Here is a 23,963-nt window from a genome sequence, read left to right on the forward strand (position 1 = left end):
GGCTAAATGTCTCTACTTGTTAAGGACAAATCAAGTGAAAAGAAATACGGTCTTTTGCTACAGCTTAAACTAATGTTATAGAATATTATGGAGGGTTTTATATTAAATTGCCTCTTCCATACAGTTCCTCAATCTAAGTATCACTCAAGACACAGAAAAAAAACCACAACAAAAACACCTATGGTCTGACTTGCAGCAGAGCTGAGTTTCCTAATCAGAAGTTAGTAGTAAGTATGATTTTAATATAAATTTTTTAATACTTGGAAAACCAGATTATGGATATCTTTGATGGGGCACCCAACTGATTTAACTGTTTGGGTTTTACTGTTGGTATTTGATATTTCACATATGCATCATAAACACTTTTTATTTCAATCTTTTCTAAAATTAATTAAGTGATAACAACAGAGATTGAATTTTATCGCTTGTATATTATTCCAGTCCTTACAGTCATCCAGGTCTTCCTGGATATTGCAGCCTTCTTCTGTGTTAATGATAGACGTATTTTTTGCTATTGGCAAACTCAGTTATCACACTCTTGTATCACCATACTAAGGTTAGTAATGAAATTAATAAACAAGAACTTTTAAAGACTGACCCTTGAGGGGCTCCAGTAATCATACTGTCATAACAGCACTTTCCCTTTCAATGTCATTGTTGTCTTAGCTAGCTTCCTCCCTCGCGATATAGTGCTTTCAATAATTAGTGAGCATTGATTATCATGTGCACTGAATGCATGGATATTAGGTACGAGTCCTGCAGAAATAGTATGATCTTATTTAGGTAAAGACTGTCTAATGATGTATGCTTACCTAGAGACTAAAGTAAGGATTTATAGAAATCCAGGGATTTTTTTTAATAATTAAAAATGTCTTTTTCTACTATGCTAACATTATTTGCAAATGCCAGTCATATCTGAAATACAATACTAAGATGTGTGGAGTGTTAGACTCTGGGTTTTTTTCTATCAAGGCAAAAGTTTTCCTTTCAGAAATAATGAAATATTTTTGGTGTTTCATTTTGAAAAATCATGCCTTGTTTCATTACTGAGCTAAACAAAAAGCAATTGAAATGACCCAAATATTACATGAAATAAATGAATACAATTCTTAATGACACACAAATAAGTTTTTTTTGGGAATCCAAACCAAGAAAAAAATATTTTCAGGAAAAAAAAATATATTGGATTGGCATAAAATGTACTTTCTGATTGTTTTGATTTTGCATAGGAACAACAACAAAAAGTATTTAACCCACCTCTAGTTTTATAGGCAGCATGAATTACAGTGTCCTTATGTGCTGACCCTATCTCTTTATTGTTCTTTTAACTCAGGTTTTTTAGGACACATTTTAAAATTAAATAGCAGCATGACAGAGGCAGCTCTAGTTTTAAAGCTCAGATTGTGTCATACTATCCACGAGCATTAATTCTGGAGAAGATTGGACTAATGGAGTAGTGATAGCACCTGCAGATCTTTCCAGTCTCTGCAAGCAAACATTTCATGCAAGGACAGCCACAGTGCCATCAGCATAAACAAGCCTGTAGTTCTAAGATGAAGACATAGAAGCATGTATCAAAAGCCATATGAACATTTGAGGTAAAGTTTTTGTATCAGTCCTCAGAAAAAGCTTGGAGAGCTTTGAAACAAAGATAAAAAATTCTTATGGGCAAGCAAAAAGGTTCACCTAAGCCAGTGGGGAAAAAAATAAGTTGAGGAAAATCACCCAGGAAACTATTGTATCACACGCATATGGGAGAAATAAAAAGTTGTTTACTGAAATGGGAAAAAATAAAATAACATGTATTAATTAGGGAATGTGTGCAATATAAAACAATATCTGAAGGCATAAAATGTTTTGGTTTGCATCATTACCTACTGGCAGAAATATTTCCTGAATAAAAAACCCTTCAGATTTGTTACTTATTTACTTTAAAAACTTCTATTTCTAACAGGTACTTTATACGTCAAGTGATCACACGTACCCTAGCAACCAGGATGTTTTTGAAATTCTGCATACAAGTGCATGAGTCATTCTAAAAGATGTAGTAAGTCTAATAATGAGTGTTTAATGAATGGCAGACCCAGTAACCTACGAGATAGATTTTATAAATGTGCAAAGCTTGATAAATTAATTTTGTTCATAAATGTGCTGATACAAAAGGATAATTCTGTACTACTTCTTTTCCAAAACAATGTTAAGTTATATTTTTTATGTTGTCAAGTTATTTCCCTTATTTATAATCTGAAGTGTTTTACACAGCGACTCCTCAATTACAAGGATTTGTTCTAAAAACGTACAACATATCTCTTATCCTGCTCAAAATCTGAAAAAGAGTCTTCTCTACTCCATGTACAGTTGTGTGGGTGCAAGTGTCAAATATCTAAGTTACAGAAAACATTCATGATGTGTGTTTTATATGCCTTCCCTGACACCAGTTTCCTGATGCTTCAGCTTTGATCTTCAATATACAGAGGTATTATCTGTTTCTTAAAACAGAATGTTCTGTAGTTACTGCACACAATTTACACAATGTGCTGCTTCAAAGATCATCACATTAGAAAGAAAAAGGTGGAAACAGAATTAAGCCCCAAAGTAAAATTTCTTTCCACCTAGGCGATCTGAAAAGTCCTGTTTGCTGACAGTACTGTTGCATTCATTACAGAGTTGAACTTGGGATTCTTTTCTAAGCACCCATTTAAGTACAAGACACCCTCTTACAAAGTCTACAACAACACATAATTTAAGTCTTGCTTGAAGTACTCAGTGTATTATATAAATGCAAGGTTCCAGGTTGAAAGGAAAGAGCATTGATACATTCTAGAATGACAGTTCCCACATTCCTAGTACAGTCAACATACCTGCTCCTCCTTACTATTCCGATCTCTATTAATTAGCGTAACTGTACTCATTGCTACTGCATTTCAAACTAATTTGCATAGAGCATCAGTTAATGCCAGTTTAAAGGGGTTTTTTTTAGTACTCAGCCATTAATTCATGCTGTGTATACTAGCTATATCTTGTCAAAGTTTTTTCTCTTAAAATTCTTCTTACAAATGAGGAACAAACTCTGAATAGTTATCAAACAGTCAGGGAAATTAATCAGAAGTTTCTGAACATTGGAAATTCCTAGAATAGTGCATGAAAGAGAAATAAACCTTTGCAGACATACTGTACATAAGGAGACATAAAGTAATTAGAGGAAGGAGGTGGATTTGTCAATATAAAATTTGTTTCTGATTTAACAGAAACAGAGAATGAGAGACATCTACTTCAAACCAACCTCAGGTTTCACTGACAGTGAGTAATTTGCACAGGCTTTGTGGGATCACTGTTACATTAGTCCAAAGCACATAATGCATTTTCCATGAAAAATAAGGTTACATCAGTTATCGTTAAGCCAAGGATGGCTTTTTAACAGTTCAGAACCCTTATTGATAGATGTTAAACTTGAGGCTCAAATCCATTATTTTAGACTGTACTGAAAGAAAAGCAGAGGTAAACAGCATCTGAGAGGCAGTTTGAATGAAAACCTGTCTCTTTTTCAGATGTAACTGAATATAGGGTGTGGTGTGTGCTTACTGTTTCCTCATAGGACCCATCCCTTAGTCTGTTTACAGTAAGGTACTGAGCAAGCTAGCCTTTCATAGCTCTCTTGAACTCACTTACCAGTACTTGCACCACCAGCAAGATGTACCAATTAAAAATTGTCCACAGAATCAACAAACAAATCACCTCTGCAGGAAGATTTCAAGTCAGCTGTGAACAGCTCTATTATCTGGTGTATTAGTGACTGAAGTCCTCAGATGTTGTTTCTGTTTTGGTTAATTATACAGTAATCAACTAGAGGAATGCTGCAGTAAGTATATTAATTGATTTTTAGAGTCTTTCATGGGCATTAGCATGCTAAGCACTGTGAAGACTTGGACAAAGTGTTTGTTCTTGCCTGACTGAACTGTGTCTAAATAAGCAAAAGGGGAAACGGGAGATGAGAATTTGACCCAAATTACAGAACTGATTAATAGTAAACAAAGGAATCAAAAATTCATGCATTTAACCGCAATAAGCAGTAGATTTCCCCTGTAGAACCTGCAGGGGAAACAAAATACTCCGTTTTTTCACTTTCTACAATGTGGATAGGATATTGGATCCTAGGTGCCACAGTTTTGATCTCTCTGGTTTTGCCCCTTGTTTTCAGTCTGGTTTCCTAAGGAAATAAAATTTCTGTAGTCATGGTGGGCATGCATGGGTGCCTGCACATGTGTTGCAAACTGTAGCAAGATTGGACACAAAGTATTAGCCTCAAAGAGAATGTAAATAATGGATTTTGGTCTCAAAGGTACTATAATGCAAATGTGAAAATAGGGGGACAATTCTAGATGCCTGAGGGTAGTCTGAAAGCAAGAAAATTAATGTGATAGAAATAATGGTACCTTTGTTTTGATGTTAACTGAGCCGCTCACTGAACTCTTTAGTTACGTGTTAGAGTTTTTCTCTGCATTAAGAAAATTAGTCAATAAAAAATGTCACAAACCAACGGCATCATAGAGGCTGCCCGAAAACAACAAAATGGAATCTCAGGAAACAATGCAAACATTAGGAACTGGAGCTTAAATGAAGAAAGCCAAATACAGTATTATTTATAACAAAAGAATGAACTAGAACTGCTCGTGCATGGATGGCATGTGGATCTCTTTTTTCAGTCTGTGGGTATCATGTTCTTCATAAATAGCACAAGACAATTCACATTTCCTCCATGCTTCAGAAGGTAAGACTGGTGGTAGCAGAAAGCCCTACTGATACTGTGGTGAGATACCCTGCCAAGAGTGTGGGAATGACATTGGAGAGAGGATACATATATTTCATGTGAGTACTGTTGAGCAGGTCAGAAATTATCTTTCCTTTTCTAAAACAAAGGTTCCAGTATAATTCAGTTGTTCAACCTCACTACTGTGAGCAGCCTTCAACCAAACCAAAGCACACGATTTCCATTTTGTCACACAAATTCATTCAGCACAAGCATAAAACAGAAGAAGAGAAGCTAAAACTCTGACTTTTTTTGCATGGGAAGGGCTAGGAAATGTTTTTATTCTGGTTGCTACAGTTACAAATATAGACAATGCTGATTGTGCAATTACACATTTAAAGCGGGTGGTACTTTCAAATAGTAGCAGTACAACTGCAATGAGAGGAAGTGATGTAATAAAGGAAAGATGGAAGCATAAGTCAACAGCACATTTATGATGTGTTTATTGGATTAGGATGAAATATTTGAGAAAGGAAAGCTGGTTCCTGGTTAAGATATTAGCATCAGATTTTTGACATCTAAATTTAATATTTTGCTCTTCCACAACTTTCTTTTGTGACTTTGACAATGTCATGCAGTCCAGATACAGTGAAACACAGTGTTGACTAAAAGTTATGAGCAGTAACAAACCATTTTAGGTGTTTGGCCAATATGAAGAATGCAGAGCCTTTAGTTACTCAGACAACAGGCTGCATTCTGAAATGGAAGCCATCGAACATTGTTAATAGCAATTCCTTCTGAAATACTATCTCTTAAATTACATCACCTGAGTGTCATAAATGGTCTCTGCTGAAAAGAGATGCTTCTTTCATTTGAGGTTCTAGAATCACGCCTGTGCTGATTTGGTTCTGGTATGGTTTCAGTAGCAGGGGAGGGACCCCAGGGGTGACTCCTGCAAGAAGATACTAAAAAGCTCCTCCAGCCCAGGTGGGGGGCCTCTAGAGAGACAACAGAAGCACCTCTGTGATTAACATATGAAAAAACGGATATAAAACCTAAGCAGAAGAAGCAGTAATAAAGAGCTGTGCTGGAGAGGTGAAAGACAGTGCTGTGGTGAAGATCCGGAGGTTGGTGAGGAAGAAGGGGGAAGAAGCTGCCCAAGCAGAAGTTTCCTTGCAGCCTGTGTGGAGATGGCAGGCTGTCCCCCTGCATTCATGGAGGAATGTGGTGGAACATTCCCTGAAGACACCAGGAGGGGTGAATATGGACTTGCAGCCCATGGACTTGGATCTGCAGTCATGGAGGACCCCATGCCAGGGGAGGTGACTGTTCCCAAAGCAGCCCATGACTCTGTGGGAAGCCTGAACTAGAGCAGCTTGCTCCTGATCTCATGGGAGGGACTCATGAGGGAGAGGTTCATGGAGGACTCTCTCCCATGGGAGGGACCCCGTGGGAAAGAAGGGGAGGACTGTAAGGAATCATTCTTCCTGAAGAGGAAGGAGCAGCAGGAACCACCAGAGTGTGAAGTGACTCTAAACCCCATCCTCTGTCCCCCTGTACCACTGGGGGGAAGGAGGGAGAGAAATGGGGAACAAAGTGATTTGGGTCTGGGAAGAAGGGAGGGGTGGGAGTAACATATGTAAGCAGTGCTTTTTGGTTTGTCTGTGTCCTGTGAGAATTTGATTAGTGGTAAATTAAATTGTTATTTTTCCTCAAGTCGAGTCTGTTGGTGGTGAAGAACCCTTCTTGCCCGTTGTCTTGACTCACGAGCTTCTAGTTGGCCTTTGTCCTCCCCATCCGAGTGTGTGTGTGTGTGTGTGAGGTGAAGCTGAGTGAGCGGCCATATGGTTGGTTCTTTGTGGGCCCAAACCATGACATCTCCTCAAGACAGATTCTCTTAAAGTGCAAGGAAGTCAACACTGTTTTGTAATGCAGTTAAATTCTTGCTCAGATGCCAGGAGCACTCATAGTGCTCTAGCCCTTGTGGTATCATTGTATAAGATGCTGGGTTAATTTCCTTCCATTATCTGTGAAAATTAAAATCTTACCTCAATGGAAAAATGTTCTAAATATCACGCTATAGGATATTTAAAAACAAAGGGTGCTCTCATTCTCTTCTATTCAACAATTAAAGCACCTTGTGTGTACAGGGAATGCACACAGCAAACATTACAAAGCAAACTACAAGAACACTTTCTTGGGAAGGGGAGAAATTAGGTTCCATTTCTGTTATATGTAATACTTAGTAGTCCTTGGATCAAGCTTTTCATAGAACATACCCGGAGGAGCAAACAGTCTGTGGATTTCAATTGTTAGGGGCTTACTATACTGTTCAGAACCAGAGCTTTAGATGCCACTAGACTGAGGAAGCAGATATGTCAGGGTATAACAAATTTTAAATTTGATCTAAAGAATTTGGAATACAAAATACTCTATGGACAACTGAACCATTAGTAAAATCACAATGTTGGTAAGTCCCTACCTGCCTCAGGTTCTGTGTGATTAACTGCATTAAAAGTATGAAAAAATCCAAAATTACCACCATATCACCATGGAAGATAAAAATACAACTGACAAAGGTATAACAAAGACAAACAGCTTCAAACTGAAAGATTCCCTTAAGCAATTTTAAAATAATTAAGCTTGCAAAAAGCATAGCATTTAATCAGTCAAAAGACAGCGCAAGGAGTTTGTATAGTGGGAAGTCTTTGTTGTTTTTCAAGACATATTCCATAAACTAATTGCAGAGTTCTTTGAATAACTGTCATCTTAAATAATTTGCTTTGTGAGAGCCAATGAGAAAGATGAACTACAAAGAAATAAAAAAGGAAAAGGAGATATTTGCACAAAAGATAAAAATAAATTAAAAAAACCTCCAATATCTTCTGGTCTGTGAAAGAGAAGGCACATAATTGAGATGAGCTTGTTAAATGCTTCCAAAACCACTGAGATTGGAGTTCAAGAAACAGGAGAATGAGGTGAATGATGAAAGTACTATTGAGGGATACAAGCAGTGCTTGAAAATGTGGCTGTATACTAACTTAAACTGTATGTAAGTAAACACAGGCAGTTAAAAAAACACATCAAAACAAAAGAAAAAAAATCAGTGAAATAACTATGTGGCCTATGTGGCATACCTAAGCATGTTCTGCAACCTACACAACTCCAAGGGAACAACTTCCTATAGAAGCAGATCAAACACTAAAATTGTATCTCTTTATCTGGGCATCATCACCACAACTATTACCAGAGCAGACACTTGGACATTTTTTTGAACGTATGAACCTACATACTTGCCCAGCTTCTCATGATGATGAGCAATGCTGTAAAGTCAGCATGGCAAGTGAATGCTTCCCGCTGGTGGGTCAAATTGAATCCTTGGTAACTAATGCATAAATACACTGTGTATCACAGAAGTCATAAAAGCTCGGTAAAAGATGCATAAGGTTCTGAATGTCAATCAGCAATTACTCCTACAAGGTGCTACTATCTAGTTTTTGCCACCAATCCTACAAAACAGCTGAGGGATCTACAGACCTATTTTGTTTAATAGCTTGTACTACTTTTTCATTGTCACAACCACAGACCGAGACAAAAGCACTTAAATAACCTTCCTGCCTGAATAAAAATAGTTTGCACTTTGTAAAAATAGTGATTTGAATATCACATCTTAACATGTCCATTTAAGCACAATTTTCCTTCTTGTAATTTCTCTCCACTACGGAAACACACATGAAACTTCATTCGCATTCTTAAATAATATTCTGCAAAAGATGTTGAGAATAATAGTGGTTGGCATGTTCTTAAAAGCGATGTAAAACAATCTCCATTAAAAACACTAGTGCAGTTACTCTGACTCATTAGCTGCACAATTTATTGAAAATGTTTTCCCTTCCTCCTCTTTGTTTTCTGACCTTTTAAAGATAGATACCACTAAGATTCAACTCAAATTTTAAAATGTGCTTCTACTTGACAAAGAAATAGCACACAACATTTTTTTTTAATCTGTGAGTCATCCTGAATAAACATTAATAATCCTTCATTTCAAAATTCCAAGGAAGTGATGAAATTGGACAGGTAGATAGGAAGAGAGAAAACACACCCAAACAACCACTTTTCAGACAGAAATAGAATCTCTGACTTTCACTACCGTGTTATTTTCAGTTTGTCATAAGACTTCACTGTGCATGTTTGTACCACAGGATTTTAAAAGCTTTTGTGTTATGGAATGGTACAGTTAACTCTTTTTTACAGATGATTGAATGGGCAAAATAAAAAGCTGCAAATGATCAATTTTTAAAAAACCTTCTCCTTGAGGCTACAAAAAATTTTGGATACTTTATCAAACCCTCTTGTATCCTGACTACTAGAAATCTTAGCACCAAAGGTGCTCAGCATGTCTTGAAGATTGTGCATCATTTTCTAAGTTAGATGTTCACAGAGACACCTATAATGAGAGATTAAGTTTCTGAACCTAACAATGTACTTGATCTAGGGCTTTACAAGAACCCCTTAATATTGCTCTTCAAGGAGCACTTGATTAATTTTTAGCATATTAATTTTCAATCTGTCCCGGTTTGGCTTTTTAAAATCAGAGTGGGTTTAAATTCACTGAATATTCACTTAATATTCACTGAATTGGTGCATAAAGATCTTCAAATTATGTGATTAGTGATAAGGTACTGAACATTGATTTTGGTATTTATTCACAATCACATTCTGTTCAGTACTGCTATAGCAACTCTCTCTGATTAAAACTGAAGCCAGCAATAGATAACACTTCTAATTCAGAACAGTGACAGTAATGCTTGACAATATTACTATTTTGAGAAGACCTTTGAAACAGAAAACTTTACAAAGTGCTTTAAAGCTGGGAAGGTAAGGAGGTATAAAACTGGGAGAGGAAAAGATCTTAGGAGTTTAGGAATACTTGTTTCATTGTAGGTCTAATTAATTGACATTTCCCTGTATTCATTTTACATCCATCCACAATGGACCAATCAAGGACCAATTGCCACCAAACAAGGTGGTAATTATTTCTTTGCTTATTCAAAATTTTCTTTATTGAATTCATGTGCCTGATCCTGTTACCAACATGAGTTATTACAAAGTGTCTATTAAATCCAGCAAATTGAGGAACAGGTTTTACATTCCCTTCATGTAAGTAAGAGTCTGACAGTACCAATATAGGAGAATTAAGTATTCTCCTATAAAAAGTCTGAGCACACTTTTGCCAGTATTTTAGCCACCCACCTCTTCAAAGTATTTTCTCTATTAATTTTTAATAACCCTAAACTATAGGGACTGACCAGTGCTATCCTGATTATATTCTTCAGGGACAAAGTGGAAATTAAACGAAGTATTGTTGTGTGTCACAATTTTTGTAAACAGCTTTGAAACAAACATTTTTTTCTAACTAGCTTCAAATATTTTATGAAATATCAGTTCTGTTCAACTGTAATGTGTCAAATTCTTCAGTCAACCACCCTTCCTTTTGCAGTACACGTGGAGCAAAATGCCTCCATGTCAAGTCATAAGTACACAGACTAACAGAGAAAGAAGAAAGCACATGAAAGTCATATGGAGTCCTAGAAAGATTAACCTTTCCCTTCATGCCTACACATGGCTGATAAACTTAGTCATTGCAGCCAACAACTAAGACTATATATTTTTTTCCTTTTACATAATGGTCAACTTACTGTTAATTCTTGCATCAACAAAAGAAGACAGAAAGCCCTTGGCAGCCACTGCTATTTTCTGCAGCCACACTGCCTTTACTCTTAGTCCTGTTCTGCTTCCTTCTGATCTCCCAGCTCTGGTGAGTTGCTGGAATGGATGTGAGGGAAGATGATCTCCCTCCACTCTCCTCTCACTTCCCCTCTTCCCCAGATGATTCGCAGACTGAGCGTAACAAGAGAGACAGAGAGAGGAACAAGCAAAACCAGGTGAGAAGCATAAAGAGCATTTTCCTTGAAGTGATGCAAAAGGGGAGTCCCACAGCAGAGGAGTATGGGCCTTGTTTATATGGCGTATCATGTTTGCTTACATTCTCAGCACTCAATCCAGTGTTCACTTCAGATCAGCACAACCTAGCACTTCAGGGCTAAATCCCCTTGGAAAAGATTCCTGCCCTTCAGATGAGATCAGAAAGGGCAGAGAAACACCACTTCCTACACACCCACATCCTGTGAAACCCCTGTCATTACTCCTCATTTCTCCTCAAATAACTGTCACTCCTGCTTCTTCACATAATCCCTACCACTGATTTTGTCACTGCACATAACAAGGGCAGAATCATAAATACTGACCTTCAACACTGTAGCAGCGAACTTGAATTTTGCCCACTCAGTTTGGAAATTTTGAAGCAGCTCTGTCAGAGGCAAACCACTTGGAAATCATGTCTGTTTATTTCCAACTCGAAGGAACACTGTAATTTTAGCTGCTATTTGCTAAATAGAAAAATTCTAAGTATTATATTAAAGAAACCCCCATCCCCTACTTCTGCGAGCCAGCTTTCACCCTGTGATACTTTCAAAGGGATTGTTACATCCACAATAATTGATCTGTGAAACCACTTTTAAAAGGTTAAAACAATACACTTAATACTTCCCTAGTGAGTGGCCTCTTGCTTCTTGCTGCCGACCAAGAGATATCCTGTAAAGGAAGTAGCTAATCACTGTCTCCTTAGAAAATGTTTACAAAGGGAAGTTCGGGATGATGTCATCTACATCCTCTTTAAGCAGCTGGTTTGTTCTTTTAAATTGGTTGGTGAACAAAAAGAAGGATTATTGGTAGTATTGTTATGCTCTTCCTTTCTGTATCTTGAGACTCACTGTTTCTCGACAGTAGTTGATTCAACAGTACCAGATAGTTTTCACCTTATCTATCCATATTTTAACACAGGCATTATAAGAAAGAAGGTGTTGCAGCTGGGGTCTTGAGGGGCGTGGGAGGAGGAAAGGAAGAAGATTAATATTTTGTGCTATTCTTACAAAAATCAATTGGTAAATTGTATGTACACATAAGCATCCTGATGACTGAACCAAAACTGATCAATTCTGAAAAAACATAAAAGAAAACTATTTAACTATGAACTACTGGAGGGAAACAGAAGTTATTATTACAATGCTCTTGGACTTATAGTAAAAAAAAAAGCTTTTGTCTTTCCCTGATGCCAGAATTAAATATGATTTTGGTTTTAGTTATACAGAATACAGATTTCAGTTGGCAATACTGTTGTCAGTTATTATTTTGGGACAACAATACCATTACCTTTCATTGTATACTGCAGTATCATACTGCATTATCGTAAGAGTCCCACTGTGTGCTCCTTCTGAAACAGCTGGACATTATTGCAAGGTAGGCAGATGATCCTTCTAGGCAGATGATCAGTGCTTACTGTATTTCAGCAGTATTCTTCTAAATAGGAAAACATCAGAATTTTTAACCAATAAAAAGGCTGAGATATTACTTGTAGACTTAGCCTCAAAGCCACACAAACCAAAGTATGCTTCTACTCAGAAAAATGTCAGCAGCTAATAACTTTTTCTGACTAACCAGACTAGATGTTTTTATATGTTATCTAGTTATATGTTAATTGCTTTTCTTACTGGAACAATTATTTTAGTCCACTAAAATTTTAGTCTTCCAGGTTAAAAACAATAAAAAACCCCACAACCAACAACAAAATCTAACAGTTTCAGTTACACATAGCTGACAGTGCAAGACTGTTGCCAATCAGCAGCTTGCAAATCATCTGTACAAACAACTAATGATAAACTTAGGCATAGTTCTTAAAGTAAAAGTTACACTCTTCAATGACTTTTAAGTCCACTATGGAGTTCAGGGTAAAAACAGAAAGAGAAATTATTAAAAAAACATAAGATATCTACATTTTCCTGGAATGGCTCACTTCATCTTGCAAGATTTGTATGAAAAAAAGGAAAAAAAGTGAAGAAGAATTTGGCCATTCTGGGGAGGACTCACTTCTACTCAGAATCCTAATCAGGGTTCTGATGAAACTCAGGTACTGATGCACTGTTTGCACTGCCTCATGCATATATCCATCTATCAGAGTCAAATTTCCTGGACTGAAAGTGAAACCTCTCATTTAGGTTGCAATATCATACACTCAGATATACTGTGCATCACTGGAATATATGTGCATTTTCACGAGCATAAATATAGTTACTTCCAGAGCATTACTGAGCAACTGGATAAATTCTCGTCAACACAGCTGTAAGTCAAAAAAAGACTTTATCAATCATCTTCATGAAGTACAGTGAGATTGTTTTTCCCATTTAAAAAGGGGAAGCAAAGGCACAAGGGAAGGCCACAGAAGTTGAGACAATTAGAACCTTTTTCCTCAAAAAAACTAACTAGCATTACTCAGTATTTTGCACGATCAAAGTACACATTTTTCTTTAATTTTCACTAGTGAAAATTCAGATTTCTGCAATTTCTGCAGGTAAAAGAAAGCTCAGGCAGCATCCAAAGCCTGAGGAATACAGCCAATAGGTACATAGAAAGCACTCTTCAGCATTGTTACTGGAAGGGCAAGGATCTAGGAGAGTCCGTAGAAGATGCACAAGCAGTTTTCAAGTATCTCAGCCATGAGATCACAATTTCACTTCTGCAATCCTTCTTCCCTAGTAAGTGCAAGGCATCTGCCTTCTGTAACCAAAGCAGTTGAAAATGACAACGCCAATCACTATTTCTCCTTATTTGCCTCTACTACATATTCATGCTATGATCTGAATGGGAGCTGAGGTGCTAGGAAAGAAACTGTACCATGTTTCATAGTTAAGGGCAATATTGACACCCATACACACAATTAATCTCCTCATTTTGGAGTACCCAGCTCTTCAAGGGCCATCTCTACATGGTAACACTGTCATAACTGCAATGGCCATAAAGACACAGTCAAGACAAGATCTATAGATAGAGATAATACCTTTTATTAGGCCAACTAGTATAATACAGGAAAATGTAGACAGATTTCCAGATGTTGCTATTTTTAAAGTTTAGTAAAGCTTTCAACATAATTTCTTACAACATTCTTGCATTCAGTTTGGGACACTGAGGTCTAGATGGGTGGACAACTGGGTATTGATCTAGTAAAAAGCTGTTTGATTGGTTAGGCTCAGAGAGTATGGGTTGTACTTTAACTGGAGGCTGGCGGTGAGTAACATAGGGGTCTGACCTGGGATTCATCCATTTTAACAGCTATCAACAGTCTGGAGGAGGAGTCACAGCGCACTCTCCTCGAGTTTGCATGCAGCATCAAACTGGGATGACAATGCAGTACACTTGAGGGCTGCCATCCAGAGAGATGCAGACAAGATGGAGGAATGGACTGACAGGAACTTATAAGAAATTCTGCAAGCACAAATGCATAGCCCTGCACCTGGGAAGGAAGAGATCCTTGCATCAGTGTAGGCTGGGGACTTAAGATCTGGGGAGCAGCACTGCTGAAAAAGAGGTGGAGGTCTTGCCAGGCAGCAAGCAGCACAAGAGCCTGCAGTGTGCCCAGACAGCAGAGAAGGTCAACAACACTGCGGACAGAGACAGCAGTCTGTGGGAAGTGATGACACCATCTCTACCCAGCATTCTAGGCTGAGTCCATTTCTGGGTCCCCAGTACCAGAAGGACATTGACAAACTGGAGTGAGTTCACCAGACAGCCACCAAGATTGCTGGAGGCTGGAGTGCTTGCCCTGAGAGCAGATGCTAAGGGACCTGAGCCTTTCCAGCCTGGAGAAGAGATGCCCTTAGTGAGGATACAATAGCAGACTGACTGTGTTTCTGAGAAGGTTACTGAGGAGGAGCCAGGCTCTTCACAGCAGGACATGGCAGGAGTTTGAGAGACAACAAATAAACAGAAACAAGAGAAGATATTTATTGGATATAAGGATTTTTATTTATTTATTTACTTTTGTAAACATAAGAACAGTCAAACACTGCAACGGGCTGCACAGAGAAGTTGTGCAGTCTTCACACTTGGAGGGTTTCAAGATCCAACTGGATAAAGCCCTGGCCTGGGCAACCAGGTCTAGTACCACAGCTGCCCATGCTTTGAGCAGGAGGCTAGACCCTTCCAAATACAGACACCTTGTGTTTATGTGATTCTCTGAAGAAACCCTCTTCAACTCTACTCAAAACCTTGTCTTTTTCTTACTGTACCAGTTGGTCTGACAAAAGATGTTGCCTTTACCTACAAACTATGTCTTGCCTATAATTTCCAGACTAAAAACTACAGATGTTTCATCAAGTGGCAGCATGTTTACACCTACATAGATTGTTACTAGGACTGGATTCATTCAATCCATCCCACAGACCTTTGGCATTTGAACTGACAAAATGACACACAGAAGCTGTAATAATCAGCCTGGGTGTTCACTGCCAAGTGGTGAGGAACCCACAGATGGCAAGTAACCTAAGAAGTGCTCTACCAAAATCCAAAACCAGTGAAACCTAGATATTCCATGCTCCACTCTATGTTCTGACAATTTTCCTAAGCTTTTCCTTTTCCTCTTCCATGAATTCTAGTCCTGCCTCTTTTCCCAGGTTGCCCAGGAAGGTGGTGGAGTCACCATCCCTGGAAATATTTAAAAGAAATGTAGATGTAGTGCTTAGTGACATGATTTAGGCACTGAACGGGTAAATTAGGTTATGGTAGGGGGATTTAGGTTATGGTTGGACTTGATGATCATCAAGGTCCCTTCCAACCAAGATGATTCTATGATTCTATGATGATTGATTACACCTTGTCAGTTCAACACTGACTCCTGGACACCAAAAGGTTTAACAGAAGCAGCCTTTACAGAAGAAATGTCAGTATAGAGGCAGATTGGATAGGAAGATCTCTTAGTAGCATAGCTACTAACTTTGTAAGGTGACTTGCACATAATGTACACCAACCTATGGTCCTTAGACGTAAGAAGGCAGTGGCTACCGGGTGCTCTCAATTCCTTCTATTCTTTCAGAAAAGCTGGAACCTCAGAGGTACCTTATTGACAACCCAAAGCACTCAAATAAGATATGTCCATTCTTCTAGAACACTTAGAGATGTTTAAAAAGAGGATTCACTTTCTTCTCAATTTACTATCCACTCTCTCAATCCTATATTCTTACACTTTCAGGTCCCATACTGCAATCATGAGTACGATTTTTATTACCTCCCAATTAAAATGAAAGCTGTAGTTGTCCAAAAAGTCACACTAGGACATGCATCATTGGAGATACTTGTGATAAAGTCACAAACATTAACACTGTTACAGGTCACATTGCTTCAGAAAGTGGGACATTCCATCCCTGGCCACTAGGGCAAACGTGCATCAAGAGCAATATAGCAAGAGAATTACCATGATAACTCACTGTGGTTATCAGACCAAAACGTTCATTAACACTACAACTTTCTGAAAATAGAAATGTTTGATAAATTAGTGAAAGTGCCCAAAGCCTAGATTATCCTGATCAAAAGTTATGACCTGAGCTTGGAACAAAACACTCAAAATGTTCTATAACTCTGACCTGGTTTGAGCCAGAACGAAGCCAATTTTCCTTTTACTATCTTTTTTTTTCTTTACAGAACTCTGTTTTAACTAGCAGCAAGTCTTCCAGCTAGTGGACTGATAATACTGGAATGTTTATGTTACTACTGAGATGCCAGGGTCACTTCTCTACTTGTTGAATCTGCGGCCTCAGGTGCTAAATGAGCAGAAGAGTCTGCTGTGGCAGAAATTGAGCTAATATCAGTGGCGAAATAAATTAAATAATTAATACTGTATGGAAGAATGTGTTTCAATTTTAGTTGGGTTGGGTTTTTTGCCCTGATTAATTTTTCTGTGCAACTCACCATGTGGTTGTACAAGCTCTATTATTTGGCCTACTGTAAAGAACAGGAATGTGTGACCAGCAGGACCAAGGAGGTGATCCTGCCCCTCTACTCGGCCTTGGTGAGGCTCCACCTTGAGCACTGGGTGCAGGTTTGGGCACCAGAGTATAAAAAGGACATTGAGGTGCTGGAGAGGATGCAGAGAAGGGCAACTAGGCTGATTACGGCTCTGGAGAACAGGTCCTGTGAGGAGAGGCTGAGGGAGCTGGGGCTGTTCAGCCTGGAGAAGGCTAAGGGGAGACCTCATTGTTCTCCACAACTACCTGAAAGGAGGTTGTGGTGAGGTGCGTGTAGGCCTTTTCTCCCTGGTGACTAGCAACAGGAGAAGATGAAATGGAGTGAAGTTGCCCAAAGGGAGGTTCAGACTGGATATTAGGAAAACTTTCTTCACAGAAAGAGTGGTGAGGCATTGGAACAGGCTGCCCAGGGAGGTGGTAGAGGCACCATCCCTAGAGGTGTTCAAAAAATGGGCAGACGAGGTGTTTCAGGAGATGGTTTAGTGGTTACGGGTTGTAGGGTGGACGGTTGGACTTGATAATCTTGAAGGTCTTCTCCAACTTTGATGATTCTGTGATTCTGTGAATGGGGATCCAGGAAAAATGGCAAATTAAATGAGCTTAAAATAGATATGAAAAAATAACTTAATGAAATTATCTTCACTCCACTTCAAGGCCAAGCTAGGTTTGTGGACTCACACTAACTTGGTGGGAGAAAAACAGAACTTCTAAGATCTGGTTTGTGCTGAGGCAGTAAGTTGGTCCTTTCACTTGGTTCCAATAAAAGCCAATTTATAAGTTACTATTGTTGCAAGATCTTCCAGAAATTTGACCACAAGAGTACAAAAATACTGGCTGAGCATGTTCCCTTGGGAGCAATATGGCCCATCCTAGCCATCATCATCTTGCAACTCTGTTAGCACAATTCCTTTGGATCATAAATTGCATTTTTAAGTAATAATCTATGGATTGAAGCTCTGAGAGCAGAGTATCTTGCATTTCCACAAGCAAATCTCCAAACCTCTGATGACAAAAAACAGGCATGAATCTATTTTACAGCAGGAAACCATTTCATCTGATGAATGTCACATTCAAGGATCAGTATGTCAGACTGCTGTGTGGGCATGTAAATCACAACTGAATTTTTGTATGACATTATGTACTCTAAAATTTACATATTTACCTTCTGACCACAAAGATTGAGAGCATTCTTTCTGTCAAACCACCATTTATTTGCATGCGTACACATGCACATGAACTTCTCAAGGAAATTGTGTAAAAGAGGAAGCAAAGATAGCTGGGATGTACTTCTCTAAAGTAGAATGCAGCCAGGAGACTGGCTTAACAACATAATATCACAGACCACATGACCACTGGTCTTGGATCTATATTAATATATGTGTTTCTTAAACCACCATGACCTTCAAGCTCTATGCTAGGAATAAGTTTAAAACTTACTCAGAAGAATGGCACCTGCTGAATCACTGCTGTGATTTCCAGGAGTATGTTGGGTTTTTCCTTTTACTTGGAGGTGTTCAGCAAAGCAAAGGCTGGGTTTGCACAGCTCCTGTTGTGATAATGGTAGTTACCACTGCCTCTGAGAAAAGGCTACTGAGCTTGTCCTTTGCAAAACTGATCATTTTGGAGAGCTAAAGAGAAACGTGCCCTGGTTGTTGGCAGAGAATTACTTTGAATACCTGAACCTTACCAGTTAGTCTTAAAATTACAGTAAGTTTATGAAAACTGTCTGGACCTCAGTGCGAGGCACAATGGCATGATGATGCCTGAGTAATTTTAAGAACATAAAGTGAGCTCTCAAAATAAGCTGTTGACAACGCAGGAGCTGAAGAGCCCTGTGACCCAGTAGTTCTGTACTGTGCCATTGAATCTACTTCTCAACAAAAGACCATGCGGTCATACAGAAAGTTACGGGATATGGAGTGAGTTTGCCCTTTCTGATTTTCTGCCCTGTCATTTCTCATCAGAAGTGAGAAAGTAGTTCTCAACACTGAGTTGGAAGAGTTCCCAGAAACTCGTATTTACGCTAGAAGGATCATGAAAACCAGAGGGTCCCCTTTCCTTGCTCTGAGATTAAACTGGAGGGACAGCGTAAAGTGCGAATAAGCAGAGAGGCTTTAAAATAATCGTTACTGTGGATACCTCAGCTTTGTGCCCCCACCCCAGCATCGCGCCAGCGCTCGCTCCCAGACTCCCGCAGCGAGGGGAGCACGGCGCGGTCCTGCCGCCGCAGAGCGCACCGCCCGGGCTCCCCGGCCGCCAGCCCGGCCCCCCGCTGCGCCCCGCCCGGCCCCGTGCCCGGCGGGCAGGTGGGGGCACGGCGGGCAGCCCGCCCCTCGGCCGGCCAGCCAATCGGCGCGCGGGGCCAGGCACGCGTGGGTCCACCCCACGGGCGGTCACGTAGCCCCGGGTAGGGGCTCGGCGGTGGCCCGTGCTGGGACAGGCAGGGGTGTTGCCGTGGGAGCCGCTGGGCTGTGGCCAAGAGCTCGGCTGCGCCTGTCCCCCGGCCGGCACAACCTGCCCCAGGCGCCCCGGCAGCGGCTGTCCCCGGGCAGCGGGTGGGCGCGGGCCGGTGGCGTGCCGGCTGTCGTAGGCGGGCGTAAGCCCCGGCGGCGCAGCCCGCCGTGGGGAGGGGGTTTTCCCTGAGGGAAGGGAGGGCCTGGCCTGGCCAGCCGGGCAGAAGTTGAGCCGTGGAAAAGTTACGGCGGTTTTAGAGCCAGGCGGTGCGAGCAGGAGAGCGCGTTTCGGTACCTGGTAAATCCGCTGGCTTCAGAGAAGAGCAGCCCCGTAGCTCAGCACTTCCTTCTGCCGATAAGATCTTCGCCTGCGCTCGTCACGGGTGGCGGCTGCTGCTGCCGCTGCCCCACTTGAATTGGTTTCAGACTCCTCCCGAGACGAAACGGGGAGCTGGAGAGCGGCGCGGCGGGAGGAGGCGGGAGGCGATGTGCGGGGCCGCGCTGCACCCCCCGGTCTCCTCCGCCCCGCGTATCCCCGCTCCCTGCGCTGCTGGCAGAGCCGGCCGGGCGGCGGAGCCTCGGCTGGCGCCGACATGGGAACCTTGGGGAAAAGGAGCGAAAACCAGTGAGTTCGCCGTGGCTGTTTTATTCTCCTGTGTCCCCCTGCCCGCGGCGGCCCGGAACGGGATGGTGCCCCGCCGCAGAGCACGCTGCCGTCCGGCGGTGGTGGCCGCCGGGGGGGGGTGTCTCCGGGGCACACGCCGCCGCGCTTGAGAGCGTGAGGTGCCCAGCCGGGGCGGTGGGGTCGGGTGAGAGGTGCTGCCGCCACCGCGGGGCTGGCGTGGGCTTCGTAGTCCGGGCGGCTGGGGCTCCGGGGGGGCCGGCGAGGCACTCCCGGGCGGGAAAGAAAGGGGAAAAGAAGCGCGGGAGGGCTGTGAGGGGGAGGATTTTGTTTCGTACCTTTGAGTGCAAGCGGGCCTCGGTGAGGTCGGGCTGGGAAGAGCCTCACGTTACGGTCCCGGCGTGACAGCCGAGCGGGAGTGGCGGCTCGGCGGCCAGCCGGGCTCCGGGTACCTGCGGCGGCGGTCTGCGGCGAGGCCGGGAGCGGGGTGTCCGCTTCTCGCCGGCCAAGATCCGCCTGTCCCGGGTGTCAGTTCACGGACTGATGGGCCGTTGTTTCTGGTTTCTTCTCCACCGCCAAGTAGTCTGCAGTGGAAGTTCAAGGGGCTCCTGTCCTGTCCCCCCACTCCGTCGCCCCCTCATTTTCCTCCCCCCCAGCTTTAATCTATTTTTCATGTCAAGTAACTGCTGGAAGGGGATCTGTTCTAATGAATGGCTGGTTTCCGACATGTCACCGGCTGCATTTTGCTTGTCCAGTGTTGCTAAGTCGGCCACAGTGTAATTGTAAACTTTTTTTGGGGGTGTGGACAGGAGTTTTTTAGCACTCTTTTCCCATGACCTAAAATACCTTCTTTCCTCAACTCCTACTTTACTACTACTGTATTGTTAGGATCCTCTGCCCTGTGTTGAAGAGGTATTGGAATAAAGTTAGGAGAGGATTTTTAGCTGGTAAAAAGAAAACCCTGAAAGCTGATCAGGCCTCTGTTCTTTTTATATGAGAACAGGAAGTCAGATCACAGAGCTAAGGGGGAAATTTAGAGAAAGGGGGAAGGGAAGAGAACATTCTTTGCATAGCCACTGTCAGGTCAGCTATGGAGGAGCTGAGTGATGGTCACTACTTCTTCAGGGTCAGGGCTGTATTTTCCTGACTTTGAAACTATGGAGGTCTGGGGTTATTGGGTTGTAAGTGGCATCATGTGCAGTTTCACGACTTCCCCAGCATACAAACGAGACAGAAATTTAAGATAAGGCTGGAAATGGGATGAGGTAGGGTCCAGTCTGTCTCCATAAGTCATGTATGTTTCCAACTAAACCTAGGAGTACCTCTACAGGGATGCTTGTGCCTTTACATTCCCTATCAGTATGTAATATGCACACTGGATAAATTTCTATGCCTTTTATTCCCAGAACTGTCAGTTTATTAATAAAATTTTGCATGAAAGTTGTATGAAAGCTTAAGATAGCATCTCAAAGATGTGGGACTCATTTGTTTGGGAAGACTGCAGAGTGTAAATTGTCCCTGAAATAAATCCATGTTTTATTGAAACAGCAGTGGTTGTTGCCATTTCTGAACTGTATGATTTACTCTAAAGTCAATTTTTTAAGTGATTCCTGTTATTCACAGGCAAAAATGCTTTGGCACTTTTCATTTATATAATGATGTGCATATTTACTATTACATACAGAAGAACTTGTATGCAAACAATGAACAGCCTTTAATATTATCTGTAAACATACACATTCTTGAAGGGTAAGACATTATATGATCAAAATACAAGCCTAAAACTAGATACGTGCTTTATTTTGGTCTCTTTTACCTTAATAATAAAGATATACTTTTAGTCATGTATACAAGTTTAAAACAACTTGGTATGAAATAATAGTATTGAATGGATGTAAACTATTTTTTTTTAATTGTGAAGTACTCCACTCTAAAGTTGCAGTGATATTTTGTTTACTTAATAGTAATTTTCCAAATTAAATTAATAAAGCTAGCCTACTGTTTTCCAATGTAAGTGGTATTTTATTCTAGTTCCATTTTTTTTTTTCTCCTTTACTTTTGGGAGGTTGCACAAGAATGTGTTGGTAGATTATGATTATTGCATGACAATATTCCCCTTAAATAGTTTGAGGGTTTGGGGTTTATTTTTTTCTGGTGAAATGGTAATGTAAACAGAGCCCCCCAAAAAAGAAACAAGACTTCTTATAATCTTGACGGGTCATTCATGGAGCTGTTTAACTGTGTGCTCTACGATCCACATTTAACAGAAGAAAAAAAAAAAACAACAACACAAAAAAACCCCCTCACTGAGCAGTCTCTTTGGTTTACGTATTAAGTGGGAGGGTTATGTCTTTCAGCACGCTAGCTACAGAGAGTAATTGTCCTTTAAATCTCTCCTTTCCCATGCAGCATAAGTTTTACCACTCTGTCTTCTTTTACTTAACTTCACTATTCTGCTTTCTTTAGGCAACCTGCCCAAGCACGAGGCACTGCCCCTGAATCTGCACTTGAGCTGAAGCAGATCAGTCATTGCTCCAGCCTTTCAAACCTTACCCAGGTCGCGATGGTGCCGTTGGGGCACTTAGCCAAAGGGGCCACTCTGGAAGTTCTTCTTGAAACCTGCATCCAGTCTTTTGGTGAGTGTCTGGAGGTTTTTAGAATTGTATTAATTTCTGTTCTGGCTATGTTTAGGTCACTTTCTAGTGAATTAGATTTGTTTATTAGAGGACTAGAAAGGTGTACTGAGGTTTTTCTATACTGTAGGTGACTGCATATTTCTATAGGTTTGTGGATCTGTTAATGCATATGTGTGTAGTATATGCTAAGAGATTAGTATGACCACTGCTTTTTCTTGAGAGAATAAGACAAACACCAGTCATCTACACTTCTATGTATTTTTTGTTGTTTCTTCAAGAACCAATGTGGCAAACTTTAGCAAGTAATCTTTATGTTTTACATATTGTGGTAATGTTCTCATAATGTGTGTAAACAAGATGTTTATATTAAACATTTTGAAATTACCAGGGCTATTTTTAAATTAGATGAAATAACACTGGATTGCTTCTTGCATTATTGGTATTGATTTAAAGTTGCTACTCTACAAAAGAGAGAGAACCCAAAGAAAAATCAACTGTATACTTTTTTGAGGCTAGCAGTTATCCATTTGTCTTTTTACAATAAGAATTTTGATATATGGACAAGCATGACTGTTGCCTACGCCTTATATCCCCTAGTCTCCTTTCCCAACTTTTTTGTTAGTAAATGTGTTTTTTTTCTATTATTAAAATATGTTAGTACTGAAGACACTCAAAATGATACTGAATAATTTGCTTGTAAATAGTGCATCTGTTCACACAATGCTGTCTTTCAGTGCTGTGAGCTATTCTTAAAGCATGTGGCAAAGTCTTACTTGCAGAGTTGTCCTTAGAAAATAAATGTACTTGAACACCCACAAATCTCTAAAATAATTAATCTAGATAGTTAAATAGTAACACGTAGTGGTGATCTAATGATACAGCAAGTACATACTGTGTAAACAATGACAAATATTTCACGTTCATTGGAAATGCTTTTTTTTTTTGTTACCTTTAAAGCCTTTTACTCAGCATGTGTAGACAAATGTGTGTCTTAGAGAAGCTGATGACACATGTAATTGTCAGTACCTTTTTTTTCTTTTTGGCTTCTTTTCTCCTCCATTTAATTATTATAAGGAACGTATCCACTGAACTGCTATAAAGTCCTAATTTCTAAATGAATGTTGATTCATGTTTTTATAGATTTTAGTTCTCTAGCAGTGAGATAAGACATCTAAAGCATGTATAAGAACTTTATACAGTTTTAATATTGTGGCTACTTGACCAGTATTAACAAGTCCACGTTTTTATAAAAAAAAGGTATTATAAATGTAGCATTATAAAAAAAATCTAGCAAAATTATTGCATTTTCAAGTAGTGTAGTGAAACCCTGAATGGGAGATTACTGTTGGGCTAATTATTTTAATACTTTTAAAATGCTTTATGTATATCAGCATGCACATGCTTAAGTGTTCTTAGATTCGTGGACACCCATATATCATAAGGACTAAAGTGCCAAAGAAAATCAAGTGTACCTGTCCACTTCAGCTGTATATACATGTGAATCTTTCTAAAGGGTTTCATACTTCAGTTAGAAAGTTTATCGTAGTTGTCTTAATAGGGTTTTCTTGAGCCTTGACAAGTGGTATGTAGGTC

The 23,963-nt window shown here is 40.3% G+C and overlaps 1 protein-coding gene and 1 long non-coding RNA gene across 2 annotated transcripts in view; one reads left to right on the forward strand and one right to left on the reverse strand.

Moving 5' to 3' along the window:
• Positions 1 to 19,484, reverse strand: part of LOC127385166 (uncharacterized) — a 30,284-nt gene extending 10,800 nt beyond the window's left edge. The window contains exon 1 of the long non-coding RNA XR_007889610.1: positions 19,408 to 19,484. This is a non-coding gene — a long non-coding RNA (uncharacterized LOC127385166). The remainder of the gene's footprint in view (positions 1 to 19,407) is intronic.
• Positions 19,485 to 19,660: 176 nt separating this feature from the next.
• RASGRP1 (RAS guanyl releasing protein 1) overlaps positions 19,661 to 23,963 on the forward strand; it is a 44,109-nt gene continuing 39,806 nt past the window's right edge. The window contains exons 1-2 of the mRNA XM_051620666.1: positions 19,661 to 19,737; positions 22,201 to 22,370. Coding sequence (XP_051476626.1) covers positions 19,706 to 19,737; positions 22,201 to 22,370 — 202 coding nt within the window. The 5' untranslated portion in view covers positions 19,661 to 19,705. The remainder of the gene's footprint in view (positions 19,738 to 22,200; positions 22,371 to 23,963) is intronic.

This window comes from Apus apus, chromosome 5 (genome assembly GCF_020740795.1).
Source record: "Apus apus isolate bApuApu2 chromosome 5, bApuApu2.pri.cur, whole genome shotgun sequence".
Classification (NCBI taxonomy): Eukaryota; Metazoa; Chordata; class Aves; order Apodiformes; family Apodidae; genus Apus; species Apus apus.